Genomic DNA, 18,914 nt, shown 5'->3' on the forward strand with positions numbered 1-18,914 from the left:
CGCAAACAACGACGTCTGACCGATCGGCGGCAACCTTCATTCCCTCGTTGCCTGCTCCTCTCTTCCCTTCATTTTACTCCATCGTTCCTCCCCCGGATTTAGATCGCATTTGCATGCACAGGTGCATGGGGTCTGCGTGGCAAACAACTTTCGACTGTACCGTGCTTCTTACGTGGCGCCTCTAACTTGTCGCATTCCCGTCGCATTTGCGCAGATCCGCCTCTCTACATTCTTCCGCGCTCAACCTCGCATGGCATGTTTCGCCTGCTTCCTTGGTCCTCTGCTATCGGGGGCAACAAGGTGATGGCCGAGGAGCTTAAAATGCTCTCGACCTCGCCGCACTGCGCCGCCTCGGGCGTCAGTGGCCTGCCTTTACCGCAGTTGAAGCGCAAGCGCTCTGATTCTAGCGATTCCGCCCCCGCTCGAGATGCCCCGGTCGCAACCAAGCTGCGCGCCGACGATGCGCCCTCAAAACCCGTCAGCCTTCAGCAAGACCCTTCCCTACCTGCCACCAGCGCCGTGACGGTGTCGCACCAAGCTGGGCCGGACGGTCGCGCCCAGCCGATCTCGGAGTCGTCGCATCCGTCGCAATCTGGTCAAAGCGCGATTACAAATGCCTCGGAGATAACGAAGCAGAGCGGCACTTCCCCAAAGATCGACACGGACACGCTACGCGAAACCCTTGAAGCGCAGCTGAGTCTGGAGGTGTTGTTGAAACACAATGAGCTCAGGCTGATCGATCAAGAGATTGCCAAATGCCAGGTCGCGCTGGAACAACTCCGTCGATGTGCCGAGATACCATATCCGGGATCCAGGGTGGCGGGCTATTCGCAGTCGGTCAGCAATGGTACGGGTGTCGCGGTCTGGGCTCCTGAAAATGGACCTGCGCCGCAGTCTCCCGCGCCATGGGGTGTCGTGGAGGGTCCCTACTCGCGCCACTACTCTAGATGGCTCCTACCGGATCCCCGATTCGACGGTGGCGAAGTTGAGCCCGATACTCCTCTCAGTGGGCTACCTCTCATGGAAGGCCGCACGACGCGGGGGAGTTCGGGCGATCTGGGCTCGCTGGCTGGCAAGACACGGCCTCAGCGCGGCTCGGCAAGTGCTAAGCTCCAGGCTCTGCCCAACGGCTACCCAGCACCCAAGGACAAGGCTGGTCCCATGCTTATTCGACGAAAGTCGGATAATGTACTCGTCAAGCTGGTGTGTCTGGACTGCGGTCGGGACAATTTCTCCAGCACCCAAGGATTCATCAACCATTGTCGCATTGCACATAGTCGGAACTATACCAGCCATGATGCAGCGGCGATGGAGTCTGGCAAGCCCGTTGAAGTCGATGAGGCTGGCGCCGTTGTTGGCGGCCGGGTGGAGAGCTCCAGTACAGCAGGCACCGGCGGGTTCGTCCACCCGCTGATTCGAACTGCACATGGCATTGAGCCATCATCTAAAACACCGTCCTCTGCGTCTGAAGCCGCGGGCGGTAACGCAAGTCCCCGGAAGCGATCCTGCCCGAGTCGACGGGCATCGACCGGGGTGGAAACTCCTCGTGCGGCTGCCCGTCCCCAGTTGGAAAACCACCGCAGCACACCTGCTGCCGCTGCCACTTCGAGTCACACTTCGTTCATGGGCTCGCCCGCCACCCCTCACCTGTCGTCTCTCATGCAGTCCCGGGGCGTGGGGCTTGACCTTGATCGGTTGGTCGGGGAGGCAAAGACAACAGTGGATCTCGGCGAGTACTCTTCGGACGATGGCGAGTCGGACAGCGAGTCTGTGGCACCACCGGAAGCGATGAGTCACGAGCAGAAGGCGGCTGCAGTCCGTGCGGGCAGGCAACCCATGCGGACCACGGCCTCGCAGACTGCGCCCCAGCGCCCGGGCAGCCGCAAGGGGCTCGATAAAACGAGTCACAACCCTTTTTCCTTTGAGTCATTAACCCCGACCAAGCCTGTTCCCTATCAATCTCCTTATGGAGCGGTGTCCCGGCCGCCGCAGCTCGACGGGCTGCGAGAGGTGGACGGGACCGAGCCCTCGTCCAACCTCAGCCCAACTACCATGGAATCGAACCAGGCGCCGAGTCTCGTCAGTGATGACGACGATTATGAAGCGGCCTCGGATTCGGAGAGCCCTGGGCCTAGCTCGTCGGAGGCGGGTGATGCGGAGGAGGATTTCGGTCATATTGGCGTGGAGGACGACGAGGACAGCACGACGTCCACGACGCCGCCAGAGGCCAAGTCGGACATGGGCATGTTCCGGCGCCGGAACAAGAAGAAGAAAGAAGGGGTCATGTCGGCCTCACTGGGACCATTGAGTCGCAGCCGGGATGAGAAGCGCGTGAGCTTTGCGAGCCCGGATGCGAGCCCTGCCAAGGGCAAGAAGGACAGTCCGCGCCGGCCTAGCGGACGATAAACGATAGATTTGCACGTGTTTAATGTATGAGGATACTCTCCTTTCCTTCATGTATGGACTTTAGGTACTTGATAAATTGCGGTCAGGAATTTTGCGAGCGGCCGGGGTTTAGGATGTTTTAGCGATGGCGGATATGATGATTAGTAGACGCCTGTATTAAATGCTTGGAATTTACCTACATTGTAGTGAACTCTGGAATACTAGATTGTAGATTGCCCTACCGCTCGGAAGCGGCCAAACCATCCGCAGCTCCATAATCCCCAAACAACCACAACCGTCATCCCCCATCTTACCTCTACCCAAAAGAACCAACACACCAATAATCATACAAAGTACAATGGATCTCCACCCCCAAACCATCACCCCCCAAACCTTCCAACACCTCCTATCCCTCTACCCAAAAAAAGTGGACCTTCTCTCCCGCCGCAAAGCCGCCGCCAAGATCAAGCGCAAACCGGTAGGGGCAGCGGCAGCAGCGGCACCAAAAACAAAACAGAAATCATCCTGGACAGCAACAGGCACGAGATCAGAAGCAGAAGAAGAGTTCATTACTGCTAAAGCTAATGAGTTCTTGGCTCTCGATGGGTTTAGGTATGAGGGATTACCGGGGATGGTTGCTACGAGAGCAGAGAAGGATGGGAATGGGTACTTGGAGAAAGACGAGTTGGTGAAGTTGATGGAGTGGAAGATGTATAACCCCCTACCCTGTTCATCTAATATACTTTTATATAACATGATGATGATTATGGTACTGATTTGGGGATAGGCAACATGGCACCTTTCGTCCGGCATTACTAGGCATGATACGCTCGAATTCAGAGGCTGTGGTTAGGGATGCTACAGGGAAGGCATTTAAAGCTCTCACCGCCCATCATACTTCTAAGGAAGGTGATGAGGAGGAGAAGAAGTTTCCAAGCGAAGCGTTGGATATCCTGACGAAAGCGTTACGAGGCGTGGGAGTGGCTACGGCTTCGTTGGTGTTGTCGCTTGCTTCTACTGCGGATGTACCGTTTTATAGCGATGATGTGTATTTGTGGGTTTGTATGGAGGAGGTTCCGTCTCCTTCTACTTCTGGTTCTGGGGAGGGAGAGGCTCAGGCTGAAGCAGAGGCTGAAGCAGCAGATAGAGTTAAAAGAGGGGTGTATAAACGGTTGAATGGCGAGTTGAATGTCAAGTATACGATGAAGGAGTATCGAGAGTTATGGGAGGGGGTGAAAGGGTTGAAGGAGAGGTTAGAAGGGAAAGAAAAGGGAGTGTCTGGGTTGGATGTGGAAAAGGTGGCGTTGGTGGTGAGGTATTATTATGCTTTGTTGGGGGGTGGGCAGAGTGTTGATGGGGATGGGGATGGTGGTGGTGGTGATAAGAAGAGATCTGAGGGAATGAAGGTGGAGGAAGAGGAAGAAACTACTAAAAGGGAAAAGAGAAAGTTGGAGGATGAACAGCCAACAGGAGAAGGCAGACGGAGAAGCAAGAGATTGGACAGTCGCAGGATCAATCCTGCTTGATTATGGAGTATTGTTATATGATATGGAAATTGTGGTTGTGATAAGTACTCATTTAGTGGAAGATTAGGATCCATTCGCCATCAGCTGCTCCATTGACGTGCATGAGATACGTAGGTTGACTTCGGACTCGGTATAAATCACCTGTTTGGGTGTAGATGCCACCGAGATGACTATAGATCTCATTTAATGTAAATAAATGAAGTTGGCTAAGCAAGAGTTAGTTTAGGAACCAATATACACAGCAATATGTTTGTAGAAGGTCTAGTTGTCCCCGCAAATATGTGAAATCAAGGCGGGTCTGAGCTCCTGACGGTGTAAACCCGAATACGAATGATTCAGCTTCTCATTATTAATGAATACATGCTTAATATCATGCCAGAGGTTCCCCCGACGATGGGTGAATCCACAGAACGACCCACAAGGGAATTTCTGGCCGTGGGGGAACCCTAGAACAAGGGAGATGAGGATACATACATACCAGACTTCAACGGGCCAAGGAAGCTGCAGAACTATATTATGCCCATACCAAGTGAAGAATTCATGTGTACAGATGGCTGCCATGATTGATGACAGCCTGGCTTGGGTGCTACGAGTGGTGTAGCTACTTTCTGGGGATTGCTGTGCCTTCTACTACCTCAAATAGCACTGTTTATAGATTGGAGGAGACTGGGGCAAGAAATGGGCAATGATCACGTGAGTAGGGTCACACTCAGGGGTTTAGTTTAAACTGGATTCATTCTTGGCTCTGAAACATCTCCTTAATTGCTTCAACTATACTATCATTCTTGGCATGATATGCATTCCGTTTTCGGTTGGCATTTGCATCGTCTCTTTCTCTCTCTCCGATGGCAAACCGATCCTTGGATGCAACTGCACAGCAAACCGCCGGGGAAGCCAGAGATTGCGCGGTCGCCAGATTAATGCTGCCTGATAACTGGTATATTATTATCCATCATGATCCATTTCGCCATCTGCAACTCCAGTGGCGTGCATAGCATACGTACTCGAACTGTCACCTGTCCTGTTGGCGTTCTCTTCTAGTACTACTATTCAAGTGCCGCATTCGCAACGCCATCCGTTTTCAGACTTCCACATTCAACTTTCTACTATCGAGTCCGTACCAATTCCATTCCGTCCTGCTTTATTATAACCGACGCGATAAGGTTCTCCGACTCCGAATCCTTGGATGCTTCTCATCACATCCCACTATAATTGGCTTTTTCAACTGTCCGTCCGCGTGGTTCTCCACTACTAGCGCTGCCACCAGTGGATCCGCCTCCCACCAATTCATCCTGAAATGCCAACATGCCTACGAATCTGTCATCCCACTCCAGTCTAGCGCTGCATCCACACGAACGTCTGGGGCCCGGCTAACCTCTCTCCCGTTCGCTCGTTGGGTGGCTTCGGTCCATGATTTGCGACTATCCGCGTCATGCTCTGTCCCACCTCCTAACTGCCCGCGCCCACTCGCTCTCTCCGTTTGCAGCGTATCGCCTTTTTCTCCGTCGCCGCCATGCACGACTCTTTCTTCCTCTGGCAGGCTAGTTCTCTTTCATTGACTACTACCTGCCCTGTCGTGCTGCTTCAATCTGCCGTAGATGGCCGTGCTGCTGGTTCTCTGGGCCTTGTGGCCCATACTGGCATCGGCCTTCTCATGGCATGGCCTCTGGTATGACCTGGGCTTTCTGGGTCCTCATCCCACTCTGAAATATGAGTCTTTTGATCAGGAATCCCCCGAGGTCAATGTCCTGCGCTGGGACCCGCGATGTGAAGAGGGATACGTTTTTCTTAGCCCTCGCGGCCATTCATACCCAGACCCGGGGCCGCTAGTCTACGACAGCCAGGGGAATTTGGTATGGATTGAGCGGGAATTCGGCCAGATCATGGACCTCAAAGTCCAACGCTACATGGGGGAGGATTACCTGACATTCTGGGCGGGCGATGACGACGGCACACGTGGACTCGGCCAATATTACATGGTAGGTAGCAGCTGCATGACTGACTGGCATTGATCGAAGCTTATCATTCATAGCTAAATTCCTCCTACGACGTCGTTTACATCGTATCCCCCGCCAACGGATATACCGGCGACGTGCACGAATTCAAAATCACCGACGAGGGCACCGCGCTCATGACCATCTACGACATTTGCGAGGCGGACCTTTCCTCCGTCGACGGACCCGAAGACGGCTGGATTTACGACGGACTCTTCCAAGAGATAGACATTGCGACGGGCGAGTTGCTCTTCGAATGGCGAGCGAGCGATTACTACGACATCGACGAATCCTACTACCCCCTCGGCGAGAAAGGCTCCGCCCCAACAGCCCACGACGCCTACGACTTCTTCCACATCAACAGCATCGACAAGCACCCCAACGGAAATTACCTCGTTTCGTCCCGCTACATGCACACCGTCACCTGCATCAGCCCCTGGGGCGAGATCCTCTGGGTGCTAGGCGGGAAACGCAATACCTTCAAGGACATATCCCCGGACAAGTCCGCCACGGGAATTACCTGGCAGCACGACGCACGCTGGCAGTCCGAGACAGTCATCACGCTGCTCGACAACGGAGCGCACGAGCATCTCAACACTAGAGACCACACCCGCGGGTTCATGATCGAATTAAACTTCGACGACTGGACCGCCAACACCCTGCACGTCTACGATAGTCCCGGCTCCTTTAGCAGCCACTCCCAGGGCAGCCTGCAGGTGCTTCCCCGGACCGGGCATGTCTTCATCGGCTGGGGCAAGCCATCAGCGTACACCGAGTTCACCGTGGACGGCGAAGTGCTGTGCGACTTTCACTGGGGGCCGCGCGTCTTCTTCTGGTTGGGATGGATCAAGTCGTACCGCGCGCAAAAGTTCCACTGGGTTGGACGGCCGCGGGTGCCGCCGGATGTGGCGGTCGACGAGGCGGGTGACACGGCATATGTGAGCTGGAACGGGGCGACGGATATTGCAGGGTGGGTGCTGCAGCGGGCGAGGAATGCCAGTGCGGGAGATGATGAGTTTGAGAGTGTTGCGTATACGCCGAAAGAGGGATTCGAGACGCAGGTGGATTTGATAGGAGAGGGATATTTCCGCTTGATGGCGGTGGATTTGGAGGGGAATGAAATGGGCGTGACGAGGGGGTTTGAGGGATGCGTACGCCACCCTGCCACTTTTGACATATAAGTACAGGATTATGCTAACATGATACAAACAGGAGTTAACCGATATCGATATCGATGACGGCTCGACAAGCTCATTCTTCGTGTTCTCCGAACGACCATTCCAATGGATGCTCGTAGGGACATTCACCACGGGAGCAGTGGTAGTAGGAGCATGGAGGGCGAGGAAACGCATACAGTCGATTTTTGAGAGATATTTTCGTTGATACCCATATACCCATTTGCAAGCATTATACATATACATTATTCAGCCTCCACATCGTACATTACCCATCAATATCTATACCAGATAATAAGTAAATAGTAACATTACATCCACCGTCTCCTACCACCACATAACATTAACATACATTCCAAACAATTCAACATCATCCCCACACCTCAACCCTACCATACTACACTCCTACCACATAGTAGTATACACAGTAAGTAAGTAATCTCCTAAACCAAAGCAACAACCAACCCAGCCAACCCCATCCCCATCATCCCCACCTCCCCAACCCTAACACCACTCCCCGCCGCAGCCGCCCCCGAAGAAGTACTAGTAGGCACAGCAGTCCTACTACTCGTCGCAGACGAGGTACTACTCACAACGGCAGTCCTAGAAGAAGTAACCCTAGTAGAAGTGGAATACAGCGAATTCGCCTCCGCCGCATTACAATACTCCATTTTCTGTTGGTCCGCAGAGGTATGGTTTGGGTCGGAGGGGCAGTCGTTGTAACACCTACATTAACACCGGGTTAGTTTATATTAATATCATAGTAGTAATTCCCATGGTGGTTTGTAGATAGGGTATAGATGGAATGGGGGGGAAGGAAGTATCATACGTAAGCATATTCTTGCTCTGCGTACACAAACACGACCAATCATTATCGGAACATTTGTCCATTTGGGGTTTCATTTGGGAGAGGCAGGCGTCGAGGATACTATTATTCCCACAATCATTATTCCATTAGTATATGTGTATGTATGTGTGGTTTGTTTGGGGGTAAAGGGAGGGAGGTATACTTCTTCGCGCATTGTTGGTAAGGACTGCTGCTGTCGCTGTCGCTGCTGCTGCTACTGCCAGTAGAGGTCGGCGCTGGGGGTTGTGCGCCGGAATCTGTACCTGCTGCTACTGCTGCGCCGGTTTCTGCGGCGGGAGAGGCAGCGGAGAGGGAGGCGAGGGTCAGGGTTAGGAGGTAGATGAGGTTCAGTTTGAGTTGCATATTGTCTATTTCTTTCTGTTTCAAGTCTTGGTGGTGTGTTGGTGGTGGGTGGAATGTGATTAGGATGGAAGGGTATAGTATAGTATATATATCTGGGGATTGAGAGTGATTAAAGATGTATACTCTGTTGTGGAAAGGTATCAGTCTTATATCTATGGAGTATCGAGTACCACCCACATAGTAATAATCTAAAGTACGGAGCAGGTGTAGTATTGACCCGCTCATTATTGGTGGCGTACGACATATCATATAGTACTCTCTCTTCTGGGTACATAACTTGAGAATTTCCAGACCGATTCTCTTGATCATTAGTTCGGCATGGAATGTCGAATATGGGAAGATGCTGTGCGTCTTGGCTGCTTGCCAAACCTACACATCGGTGAACATCATGCCAATTGGAAGTATTCGACATTCTACTCCATACACCTCGCCCAATGGCTGCGGGCGCCGCAATAATACACTATATACAGTTCACTAAGCCCACTGCCGCCCTGCCTGCTAACCGAACAATATATCGACGAAAAGAGATAGTCCCCTCTCGGATCGTCTCCTCGCAGGCATAGTCCGTAACGTTATTCGGACACCATGTTTTGCCTTGCGTCGATGCTAGAGGTCATATGCAATATCACCCATCACCTGTCTACTCTTGTCCAAAACCTAATGTCTCCTCCACGGCAATGGACAGCTTGTGCTCCAAAACGTCGTGCGTCTTGTACGGCGGCAGATCCAGTCGGTTGAAACTGGCTTAGTTAGTATGCGCTGTAATCTTGCGTGAGTATAGGGGCTTACCAGGTGTGCGACTTGGGCAGCGCGATTGGATCGCCCGACTTCTCAATGGTGAACCGTCTCGGTCCGTCCGAACCCTGCAGATCCTTGAATCCATTGACCGGAATCCGAGACGTTCCCGTGGTGAACTGCAGCAGACGCGACTTCTGCTCCGCATCCCAGGTGCGCACGATCTTCCAGAAGTTCTGGATCACCTCGTCCTGTTCCTGGTATCCGCGGTAATCCGTGTGCTTCTTCCAGTCATCCACATCGATGTCTGCAATACCGCCGATCAGCAGCTCCAGCTCGCGCTCGTCGAACACGTTGACCAGATCCGCCGGAATCAGCTCGTTGAAGCCCGACATGAACGCGTTGAACTGTTCCTCGACCCGCTTCACGATCTTCCATTCCGTGACCAATCTAATTCATTAGCTTTGCCAACATTGCTAATAACGTAGCAGACAGTACTTACTCGACATATTCGTGCTTGTTCTCGTTGGTAACGGGAATGTCCCGGCCTCCGGGCTTCAGATCGATCGTAGTGCGCTCACCGAACTTCTCATCGTCAACGCAGAAGGTCAACTCGATGATGCCCTCAATGTCGTTTTCCCTGCGCAGCGTTAGAATTGGCCCATAACAACATTACAGGTAACCTACAAAGTCCACGCCAGATTGCGGTGCAGATCCTCGTCCACACCCTCCATGTCCTGTAGCGACACCTTCTTCCGGAGCATCATCTTGTAGAACGCTCCGATGAAGAACGAGTCAAGGAAGCGCCGGTGGAAGATAGCCAGCCCGACCACGCGTCCAATGAACTTGAAGTAGTTCAAGTGCTCCGGGTTCACACCCGAATGGGGATTAATTTGCAGGGTATAATTATCGTGTGCGGAATACTCGAAAAGACAATAGAACGGGTTAAACATTTCGTGCGAAAGGAGGAAGAAGAATTCACTATATCAGTCAGTATTTAGCCGTTTCTCAGCCAAGGGAAGAGTCCTACCGGGAAAGACCACCGTAATCGAGACCGTCTTCACCGTCAAACTTGATCATCAACCGCTTCTTCAGATCCGAAGCGCTTTGCCGCATGATCTCGGCGTACGAATCCTCAAAGATGTTGTTACGCCGCACCTTCACGTGGCACTGGCCGGACATGATGCGCAGCGCGGGCTGCGACCGGAAGTAGATCAGCTTGCGGCGGAAGTCACGCTTGTACTGCGGCACGCCCTGATCCAGCGACGACGGCAGACGGGGATCATCCCACGTGGTGGTCTTGGTGTTGTGATCCACAAAGTACACCCGGGCCGTATTCGTCAACCGCATTTCCCATCCACTAGGCAGAGGGCCCAGCTGAGACACCGGCTGCTGCTGGATGGTCGTGTTGCCGCCGTTGGCATTGTGCCCGTACATGCGGATGTACTGCTGTCGCCGAGGATCGACCCATGTGGTTGTCCGGGTGTTGTGGTCGACAAAGTAGGGCCGTCCCTCGGGTGTCGTCCGCTGCTCCCATCCGGGTGGGAGCTCACCAGTGCCTGCAGTGGTAGCTCCCGTGGCCATCATGGACACAGCGCTGGCGCTGCCACCGGCCGGCGGGGTATGGGCCTGCTGCGGTTGCGGTTGCGGGCTCTCCTGCAGATTTGGCGAATTGGCCCCTGTCCGGTCTTCCGGCAGCATCCGGCTCTGGTGAGCGCGGCGCTCCAGTTGCATGTTGGCCTCGCGCTGTGTGCGTTGCGTTTGCTCATTGTAGTTCGATGACGGCCGGGTCCAGGTGGTAGTCCGCGTGTTGTGATCCACGTAGTAAGTACGTCCCAAGTTATCCTCCCGTCGCTCCCAGCCAGCTGGTAGTCGACCCTGGCTGTCCTCGAAGGAACTGAGATTGGTGCGAGAACCTTGAGGGCCAGCTGGAGGGGGGGCGGCGCCATTGACGGGGCCTACCGTGCTGGTCGGCCGGGTGGTTGAGGGGACTCGTTGGGGATGGAGCGACACGTTCGACGCGGCGGCGGACGGCTCGGCTTGAGCTGGGCTGGCGGATGGATGCGAAGCACTCGAAACCTGGGGAACGAGCCCACTGGAGGTCGACGATTGAGCATGTGAACGATGCAGGCCATTGGCCTGGTTCGGGATGGGGGTGCTGAGGTTGGTGGACAGGTTGATAATGAGCTTTCCGTGCACCACAAGATTATCGTTGGATTTCTTCAAATCTCGGGTGAGCATTTCTAAATGGCGCGAGACCGCTGTCAGTATGGACGACCGGAAGAGGGGGTGAACACCATCCAATCTCGTGACTCACCATCGCCACCCATCTGTAGATCTATAACATCGCCAATCCGCACATTGATCACACCGAGGAAACCTTGATCCTTCTTCTTGAACTTCTTCTGGTCAAAGATCTGGATTGCGAGGATACTGTCTTCATTGACTCGGCTGCATGGACCGGTGATTAGTGTCGGTCCACGAAGACAGACAATCCAGCGGGTCCTTACAGGTCAAACATCTCATTCCAGTAGGGGTTCAGCGTCTTCTTGATCACCGACGTCGTGTGGGTTTGCTCACCCCCGACGGTGGCCACAGCGAAGGGATCGGGAAATCCTATCGACGAAGCAAATGTCAGCTGGCAGTTATCCGTAGATCGAATGCGGGGACGTACGGAAAACATCGCGCTTGTATAACCCATCCGCTGCGATAACTATCGAGCAAACCAGTCAGTCTCACATCGTCTCCACCATATCCCATCAAGGCCGTCGAAGATTCGCCGCCGAATTAAGCTTACTTGTGACCCGAAGATTTGGTTGCCTGCAAGTCATCGATGGTTAGCAATCTGTCGGTAGCACGACGCACATACAGAACACACGATGTTGATGTTCAAGACATCACGCAAGGGGAGGATCCGAGGTATGCACATACGCTGGCAGGTTGGAACCCATCCTGGAGGGAGGGAACAGGCAGACAATGACGCGCCTCTAAGTGCAGCAAAACGGCCGATCCGGACAAGCCTCAAAAGGTAAATCGCGGCGTGCGCATCCACCGCCGTCGACAGGCACGGACACCAAGCAGCAGCGGGAGAGGGAAGTGGCGTCAGGCGAAAGTCGTGGGGGGGAAGAGGAGAGGGGGGGGTTGAAGGGAAAAGCGAACGGTGGAGGGTGGAGAGCGAGGGGAGAGGAGAGAGAGAGGTGGGCACGGGGGAAGAAAGAGAGAAAAAGTAAGGACGATAAAAGATGAGGATGACGATAACCAACGGGCCGAGCGAAGGCGTTTAGATGATGATGGAGAAGGAGGAGGCGCGGGCAGTCAGTCAGTCGTAGATAGTGTCTTTCCAGTCAGTCTCGCAGGCCAGTTTGGGGCTGAGCAGGGCAGTCCTGACGTTGCGCTTTGGGAGCCAATCACGGGGCCGCGAGGGGTTCGCCCGGGAGGTGCAGCAAAGCAACCACTTAAGAAGTTACTAAGTAACTCACTTAACTAAGTTAACTAACTTTAGTTAACTAAGTACTTCTTAGTCAAGCAGACAAGGCAGAGACACACAAACACACACACAGAGACAAAGTCGTGGGACTTTGACCCGGAGGCAACAGGGAGGAGGGGAGAGACGAGTGAAAGGTTGGCGCGGGCAAAGGCGGATCTTCTTCTTCTTCTTCCTCTACTAACTAGTAAACTAACGGGTATCCCGTTTGTGTGCTAGTCAAGTTTAGTTGGGAACGATGCCCGGCTGGAAGAGTCCACGAGTATTCAGAGGATGAACGGTGGGTTTTTCTCCTGGTGCTTGTTCCGATGGTCGTGGCGAGAAAGGGAAAGGAGGGGGAGGGAAAGAGAAAGGACGAGCGACTAACTAACTAATTACTGACTAGAGAGACGTCAAAGCAGCTAAGCACAACTTGTTCTAGTCTCTGTATGTACTAGAGTCATGTAGTGGTTAGTGGTGGTGGTAGTAGTATCTAGTAGTAAGTAGCACGACTCTCTTCTCTATTATTCTTCACCGGCAGAATTAAAAAAAGATAGATCGATCTCTAGCGATATAAACTGTAGAAGATGCAATCAATCTCTCTGCTTCAATCTGATACTAAACAATAAGTTAATCTTAGTGACTTGCTACAGTCACTACAAAAATACTGAGTAACCAGTCTAGTCTAGTCTAGTCTAGATAGTAGTATCGATGATTTCCCTCCGATCGTTTGGGCTGCCCGGAATTCCGCCCAAAAAACACCAGCCCCGCGGTCACTTTTTCAATACTGATACTCTCTCAATAAAGAATAAATAGTTAAGTACATAGATGCCTATTTTCAAATTTCACTTTCACAACTCTGCAACATACTGGAAGTTAATCATATTTTAGATATATCCCTCCGCCCCCCTCCAAGGCAGCCAAATTCTTCCCACGGAAAATTGCACTTCCCCCCCTCCTCTTCCAGTTCATCTCCTTCTCTTCCTTCTTCCAACTTAAAACTTACCAATCAATGAATGATATCTTCACACCATTACAGTCAATTACACAAGCACAGTGGGGCACAATACCCAAGGGAGGAAAAGTAGCAGAGAAAAAAAAGAAGGGAAGCGATATGATTCCCTCTCTCTTGCTCCGCTCTGAGGAATAAACTCGTCAGCGCCTCGCATGGGTCGGCCTTTCTAGACTCTCTCTCTCTCTCTTGCTGACGGAGATTGGATGCTCCTCCGTCCCCCCTTTCCCGCTTTACTATTTGATGCTTGATATTCCCTCTCCAAATGCGACATCATGCCGACCTTGCCGATAGTGATTGACAAAGCCACAGTACTTAGTTGTAGTAATTTGGTTTTAGTGTAGGGCTGTTCTGGCTGGGTATCCCGTCCTTCATTGGTGTAGATTTTTATTACTCAGTTATATTTATTTCTATTTATTTTTCTCATGACGTTATTCCCTGTTTTTCTTCCGTCCTTGCTCCCTACAGTATTATTATTATTATTGGCATGGCCAATTCCAATGCCTTGCTGCCTTTTACTACATAGATTTTTTATGAGCCTCATATTTCTCTTTTCTTTTTTTTGCTGAACTCACAGCAGCTCCATTATTCTGTCTGTTCCAAGACCGTAATTCCCAATTGTCCGTCCTCTTGACTAGTTTCTTTTTCTTGACGGTTCCTGTCGTAAAGCAAATTCTCTCTGTAGGCTTTATGATATCACAACAAGGAAACAAGCGACTTCAGTGCTCCACCCATCTGGTGCAGTCCGAGATTGCCCGAGGGTTATCATACAAAGTACATCCCAGTCCATAAACTCCAGAGGATTTCCTCACTAGATCAAGAGAGATGTGTGCATTTCAGACCTCGACCTGTGCGTCGCACCGGACGTCTCCACCGCGATGCCACGTCGAGTCTGCACCTAACATTCGCTCGCATGCTTCGCCTCCTAGCAGACCATGCCCTTAGTAGGGCGCATAGCCGCGACCCCGGCCACGGTAGCCACCGCGATATCCTCCACGGGGCGCAAATCCGCCACGGTACCCCCGACCACCACCACCGCGAAATCCACCTCGTCCACGACCGCGGCTCATGCCGGGCAGGTTGGTACGCTTGGGAACGACCTGTAAACCACAGAGTATTAGTATCATTCAATCGATCAGTGGCCTCAATCATGCGACCTACCTTCAGGTTCCGGCCACGGAAGACACTCTCGTTCAGGACAAGGGCCTGAGCCACTAAACTGGGTTCCGCGAATTCTACATAGGCGTATCTGTAAATCATATCAGCATATGAAATTCCCTGCCTGTCAGATGGATGCGCTGCAACATACCCCTTGGGCTGGCCCGTGAACTTGTCCAGCAGGATAGTAACACGGTTTATTGAGCCGCAACTTTGAAAGTGTGCCTGGATCTCCTCGGGAGAGGCACCATAGTCCACGTTGCCGACGAAGATACTCCGGGCGTCGATCTCCTCTTTGTCCTCACGCAGGTTCTCCGATTGCTGATCAAGTGTGGCTTGCATCTCGCGTAGCTTCGCTGCCTCGGATTCCATTTCGGCTACCCGTTTCTTCATCGCCGCAATCTCCTCCTAAGAGTCATAAAAAAGAAATGGCACATTAGCTGGATCCAGTGTAAAGACAAATCGTAAAGTCAAATAGAAGCAAGCCAAGAAACCAGCAAAAGAAAGCACCAAGCGTCAGGTTTTCAGCGCAAGCCGTTCAAACGTACCTCATCATCACCAGCCTCCTCCTGGTGTTGCAGGCGCTCATCCTTGATCTCGTTCTCTTCCGTAGCCATTATTATAAGAGGTGTAGAGAGAGTCGCGTCGTTTTTTCTTCACGTCACTGAGTCGCAATGAAAGCTCAAGCGGCAACGATAGCTTCCGCGGAACTGGTCTAGTGGGCGGGGGAGGGAAAGCTGCAGGAAAAATAAAAGGTCCGAGAAGGGCAGAAAGGACTGGCACCTAGAACTAAACTAGGACCTGTTCAAGTAGAGAAAGTAAGATAGGTGATAGGTGACTGGAGGGTGCAGAAACCAAATGTGATGCTTGCGTTGATCGACGCCGAAGTCACTGCTTGCTCTTTCCGGCCTAGCAGGTTTGTCATTGGACCACTCCCGTCGGTACCGCTCTACATCATCCTGAGCCCCTAGTAGGACTCGGGCAAGTTCCTGTCGCATTGGCAAATGTTGGGATTCAATCCATCGCTACGTACGTATTTTCCAAGGCTTGCAGACTTGTAAATGTCTTTTTTCTATTCTTTTAGGTTCGGGGACATCAAAGTTACGTAAGAATGTCCACCGTACAGCAAGGAGCCTGTCAATCTCCGTAGCAATTACCGCGTCCTCAGTATAATGCCGATAGAACCTATCATCTCCTTGGGTAGGGGTCTTATTTGCAGCAGGAATCATGCTATACGTCAGCTACTGCCCTACGTGATGCGACATGTTCGGGACAGACCATGGATTGCAACCATACATCACTATCAACTAATTCAATATGAACAACATGAACAACAGTCGCATAGGTTAGAAGAACATCATTATCGTGCCTGGTTCTATGTATGTACAATAAGAAATTATAAAGCGTCAACTCATGAAGAAGGGATATTGTTCTTGCGGTAAGATACTTTCTCGACCGCGACTGTCTCAACCCCGTTGACATCCGTCTTCAGCTGGTAAACATACAACACGAGAACATCGCCTTGGATCTGCGATACATCATTAGCATGGAGCACGTAAAGCGTCTTGCAGCGAGCCCGTAGAGTTGTGCGACTTACATCCATCAAACAGAAACTAGGTGTCGGCTCCTCCCCTTCAGGCCAGTACCCCGTGCTCATGGCTCCGGTGGCACTGCCCGGGTTGATAAAGAATCTCCCCTCCAACTCAAAAGCTTCAAAGCGGTGGGTTCCACCCCATAGCAGTATATCGACATCCATCTGGCGTGCAGCGATCAGAAGGGCATCGGCGTCCCCCGGCGGGATGATGGTGTGGCCATGAGTAAAGCCGATGCGGAGACTCCCGTGAGTCACCACTTTGGAGAGGGGTAGGTTTGGGGAATCGACATCGAAGTCGCCTTTGACCAATTGCAAGTCTGGAGCGACCTGTCGGAGGAATTCGAAGGTGCTCCGATCGGTGAGATTGCCGAGACAGAGGATCTGGCCGATCTTGCCTGGCGTCAGGAGTTTCCGGAACTGTGCGCGTGTTAATCGAGAACGGGGGATTGCGAAACAGAGAGGAGGATCAAGAGGGATGGAGCAAAAGTGCGCACCTTGGCCGGGAGGTCCTAGCGAGTACAAGTCAGCAGACAGGTCAACCTGCGAGGATGCGATAAGGGATGAGGGGATGCGTACGGGGGCTCTGTCGGGGATGAAGAGGTCACCAATGACCAGGACTAGACGGGAAGTCATCCTAGAAGAAGCAAGCAAGCAGGTACTCAAGGCCCATTCCAAGTGGGCGTGATCTTGGAAGTATGATTGGCGAGAAGTGGTAGGCGGACAGCAGACAGCGACGGTGATGGGAACGGTAATGGGAAATTAAGCTACGTATTGACTATCAGTTGCTCCTCCGGCGCGATGGAGCTCCGCGGGGAAAGCTTATGGACGCCCGCCGATGGATGCCTGCCACCCCGGGCTGCCCTAAGCCCTATCCTACAAGCCGTTCGGGGTTAGCCTCTGTAGGTCACTTGGCTGGACAACTATTCATAAGTCGTTCTATTATAGAAGGCTCTATGCGACAATTTCAGTACTCTTAACTATACAGGTTAGAGGTGTCGCGGTGCCATGTTGTATCGTGTATGCTGGTAGAAGATTGCTGAGTAATCGACCGCTTATTCTTGTCCCCAGTTCAACGCCATACGATCACTGCTGATTTGATAGTCCCTCAGCATCTTAAGAACTTCCTCCACCTTTGTAGCCTCTGCAATGATACGAGCATTCTCAGGGCTCACCAGACCCTCTTTGACAGCGGCCTGGATCCACTGGAGAATCCCATTCCAGTAGCCGTTGATGTTCAGTAGGACGATGCCCGCCTTGTGGATACCAAGCTGGTTCCAGGTGGTCATTTCCATGAGTTCCTCCATGGTGCCAAATCCACCAGCAAGGGCAACGAAGCCTGACCCGGGACCGCCTTCAAGGACCTTCTGGGCCATCAATCTCTTGCGGGTATGCATGTCGGGGACGATGGTCACCATGCCGAAGTTGGATTCTTGTACGGACTGGTTCACGACACGCTCAGCAGCCTTGCCTTCCTTGCTTTGCGTGTCTGCTGCTGAGCCTTTGTAGCCTTCTTCGACCTCGACCAAGGCTTGCGGGATAATTCCCTGGACCGACTTTGGTCCTGATAATGATACCAGGGTTTTGGCGAGCTCTCCCATGATACCAACGGTACCACCACCGTAAACCAGCTGCACATTGTGCTTGTGGAAATCTTGCGCAAGCGCGCGAGCTGCTTCCAGATGGCTAGGAGAGTTACCGGGATAGGAGCCGCAGCTGATTGGGAATTAGTACTATCATTCGACAAGTACTGAAGTATCCGGGGGAGGTCAGCCTACAAAACGCAGACCACTGCGGGTTTAGGCTCTTGGGTTGCCATTGTGATGATCCGATGGAGGGGTAAAGAGAGGGGTAGAAGATTCAAGGGATTCCAAGCTGTAAACCGACAAGTATCCTGTTGAAATGATATGGACTAGGGACGTTGAATAGGACAGCTATTTATTCCTTTTGATGTAACCAGAATGAACGCAGACAAACTGCATGGAATGGATGGCAGGTCGTCGTCCAGCTGGAGGCTCAGACCCACTTGGAAGAGAACCAAGGCTCCCCGAAGCTCAGCATCGAATGGAAGACCAACAACACCCCTCCACGACAGCATGTGGGCGCCGTAAGCAACCAGGTTATTGTCTATCCAGCAGAGTCGGGCAGACATCTTTGCGCTTTCCTACATACATCTGCGAGGCCAAAAAATAAGACAATTTCATCTTTGCTGCTATGAATCGGAGAATCAGTTGTTGGGAAGTCCGAAGGCCCGGACTGCGCAGTCCGGGTGGTCACTAATTCCAAATGAAAGGACAAAGACCTGCGAAATGTGCTGACTGATGGTACATCTTGGGTAAGTAATTAGTTAAGTCAGTCACCAGGATGAATCTTCAGAGAATTGGCCGAGATCGTCCACATGGACATTGCAGTGAGGGAGGACGGCGTAGTATGGGTCACTGCGCCGGTTGTGGCTGTTACTGAGGTCTCATTTGTACAAAGACACAACTGACATTCAATGTGCCCAGAAGTATGCAAAGTAAATCAACAATGGCCCCATCGTGCAGTCAAACTACACTAGTTAGTCAATTAGTCATGTCATTTGTATGAGTCAAGACAGACACAGCCATTGTTGAACGCGGAGAAAATCGTGGAACGGAAGGGTCCGCCCGGGTTGGAGAAAGAA

At 52.3% G+C, this 18,914-nt stretch overlaps 8 protein-coding genes across 8 annotated transcripts; 3 read left to right on the forward strand and 5 right to left on the reverse strand.

Annotated features, from left to right (window-relative positions):
- Nucleotides 1–255: 255 nt before the first annotated feature.
- On the forward strand, nucleotides 256–2,406 carry AtWU_09026 (uncharacterized protein; the record flags this gene model as incomplete). The annotated part of the gene is made up of 1 exon (XM_035504134.1): nucleotides 256–2,406. The coding sequence occupies one exon, from the start codon at nucleotides 256–258 to the stop codon at nucleotides 2,404–2,406; it is 2,151 nt and encodes a 716-aa protein (XP_035360027.1).
- Nucleotides 2,407–2,743: 337 nt separating this feature from the next.
- Nucleotides 2,744–3,911, forward strand: AtWU_09027 (uncharacterized protein; the record flags this gene model as incomplete). Its single annotated transcript, XM_035504135.1, has 2 exons — nucleotides 2,744–3,096; nucleotides 3,173–3,911. The coding sequence occupies 2 exons, from the start codon at nucleotides 2,744–2,746 to the stop codon at nucleotides 3,909–3,911; spliced, it is 1,092 nt and encodes a 363-aa protein (XP_035360028.1).
- A 1,513-nt stretch (nucleotides 3,912–5,424) lies between these two features.
- AtWU_09028 (arylsulfotransferase family protein) lies at nucleotides 5,425–7,288 on the forward strand (the record flags this gene model as incomplete). The annotated part of the gene is made up of 4 exons (XM_035504136.1): nucleotides 5,425–5,580; nucleotides 5,639–5,890; nucleotides 5,944–7,056; nucleotides 7,118–7,288. 4 exons carry the CDS (start codon nucleotides 5,425–5,427, stop codon nucleotides 7,286–7,288), a joined length of 1,692 nt encoding a protein of 563 aa, XP_035360029.1.
- A 539-nt stretch (nucleotides 7,289–7,827) lies between these two features.
- Nucleotides 7,828–8,290, reverse strand: AtWU_09029 (GPI anchored serine-threonine rich protein; the record flags this gene model as incomplete). Its single annotated transcript, XM_035504137.1, has 2 exons — nucleotides 7,828–8,008; nucleotides 8,091–8,290. 2 exons carry the CDS (start codon nucleotides 8,288–8,290, stop codon nucleotides 7,828–7,830), a joined length of 381 nt encoding a protein of 126 aa, XP_035360030.1.
- A 640-nt stretch (nucleotides 8,291–8,930) lies between these two features.
- On the reverse strand, nucleotides 8,931–11,976 carry AtWU_09030 (NEDD4 family E3 ubiquitin-protein ligase; the record flags this gene model as incomplete). Its single annotated transcript, XM_035504138.1, has 10 exons — nucleotides 8,931–9,030; nucleotides 9,080–9,475; nucleotides 9,528–9,665; nucleotides 9,713–10,006; nucleotides 10,056–11,268; nucleotides 11,343–11,476; nucleotides 11,536–11,641; nucleotides 11,700–11,738; nucleotides 11,823–11,845; nucleotides 11,957–11,976. 10 exons carry the CDS (start codon nucleotides 11,974–11,976, stop codon nucleotides 8,931–8,933), a joined length of 2,463 nt encoding a protein of 820 aa, XP_035360031.1.
- Nucleotides 11,977–14,441: 2,465 nt separating this feature from the next.
- Nucleotides 14,442–15,275, reverse strand: AtWU_09031 (RNA-binding domain-containing protein; the record flags this gene model as incomplete). The annotated part of the gene is made up of 4 exons (XM_035504139.1): nucleotides 14,442–14,600; nucleotides 14,662–14,749; nucleotides 14,810–15,066; nucleotides 15,207–15,275. 4 exons carry the CDS (start codon nucleotides 15,273–15,275, stop codon nucleotides 14,442–14,444), a joined length of 573 nt encoding a protein of 190 aa, XP_035360032.1.
- A 794-nt stretch (nucleotides 15,276–16,069) lies between these two features.
- On the reverse strand, nucleotides 16,070–16,885 carry AtWU_09032 (vacuolar protein sorting-associated protein 29; the record flags this gene model as incomplete). The annotated part of the gene is made up of 4 exons (XM_035504140.1): nucleotides 16,070–16,186; nucleotides 16,256–16,669; nucleotides 16,747–16,761; nucleotides 16,829–16,885. 4 exons carry the CDS (start codon nucleotides 16,883–16,885, stop codon nucleotides 16,070–16,072), a joined length of 603 nt encoding a protein of 200 aa, XP_035360033.1.
- A 419-nt stretch (nucleotides 16,886–17,304) lies between these two features.
- On the reverse strand, nucleotides 17,305–18,068 carry AtWU_09033 (LOG family protein; the record flags this gene model as incomplete). The annotated part of the gene is made up of 2 exons (XM_035504141.1): nucleotides 17,305–17,965; nucleotides 18,028–18,068. The coding sequence occupies 2 exons, from the start codon at nucleotides 18,066–18,068 to the stop codon at nucleotides 17,305–17,307; spliced, it is 702 nt and encodes a 233-aa protein (XP_035360034.1).
- Between the last annotated feature and the right edge of the window lie 846 nt (nucleotides 18,069–18,914).

This window comes from Aspergillus tubingensis, assembly GCF_013340325.1.
Source record: "Aspergillus tubingensis WU-2223L DNA, scaffold_9, whole genome shotgun sequence".
NCBI lineage: Eukaryota > Fungi > Ascomycota > Eurotiomycetes > Eurotiales > Aspergillaceae > Aspergillus > Aspergillus tubingensis.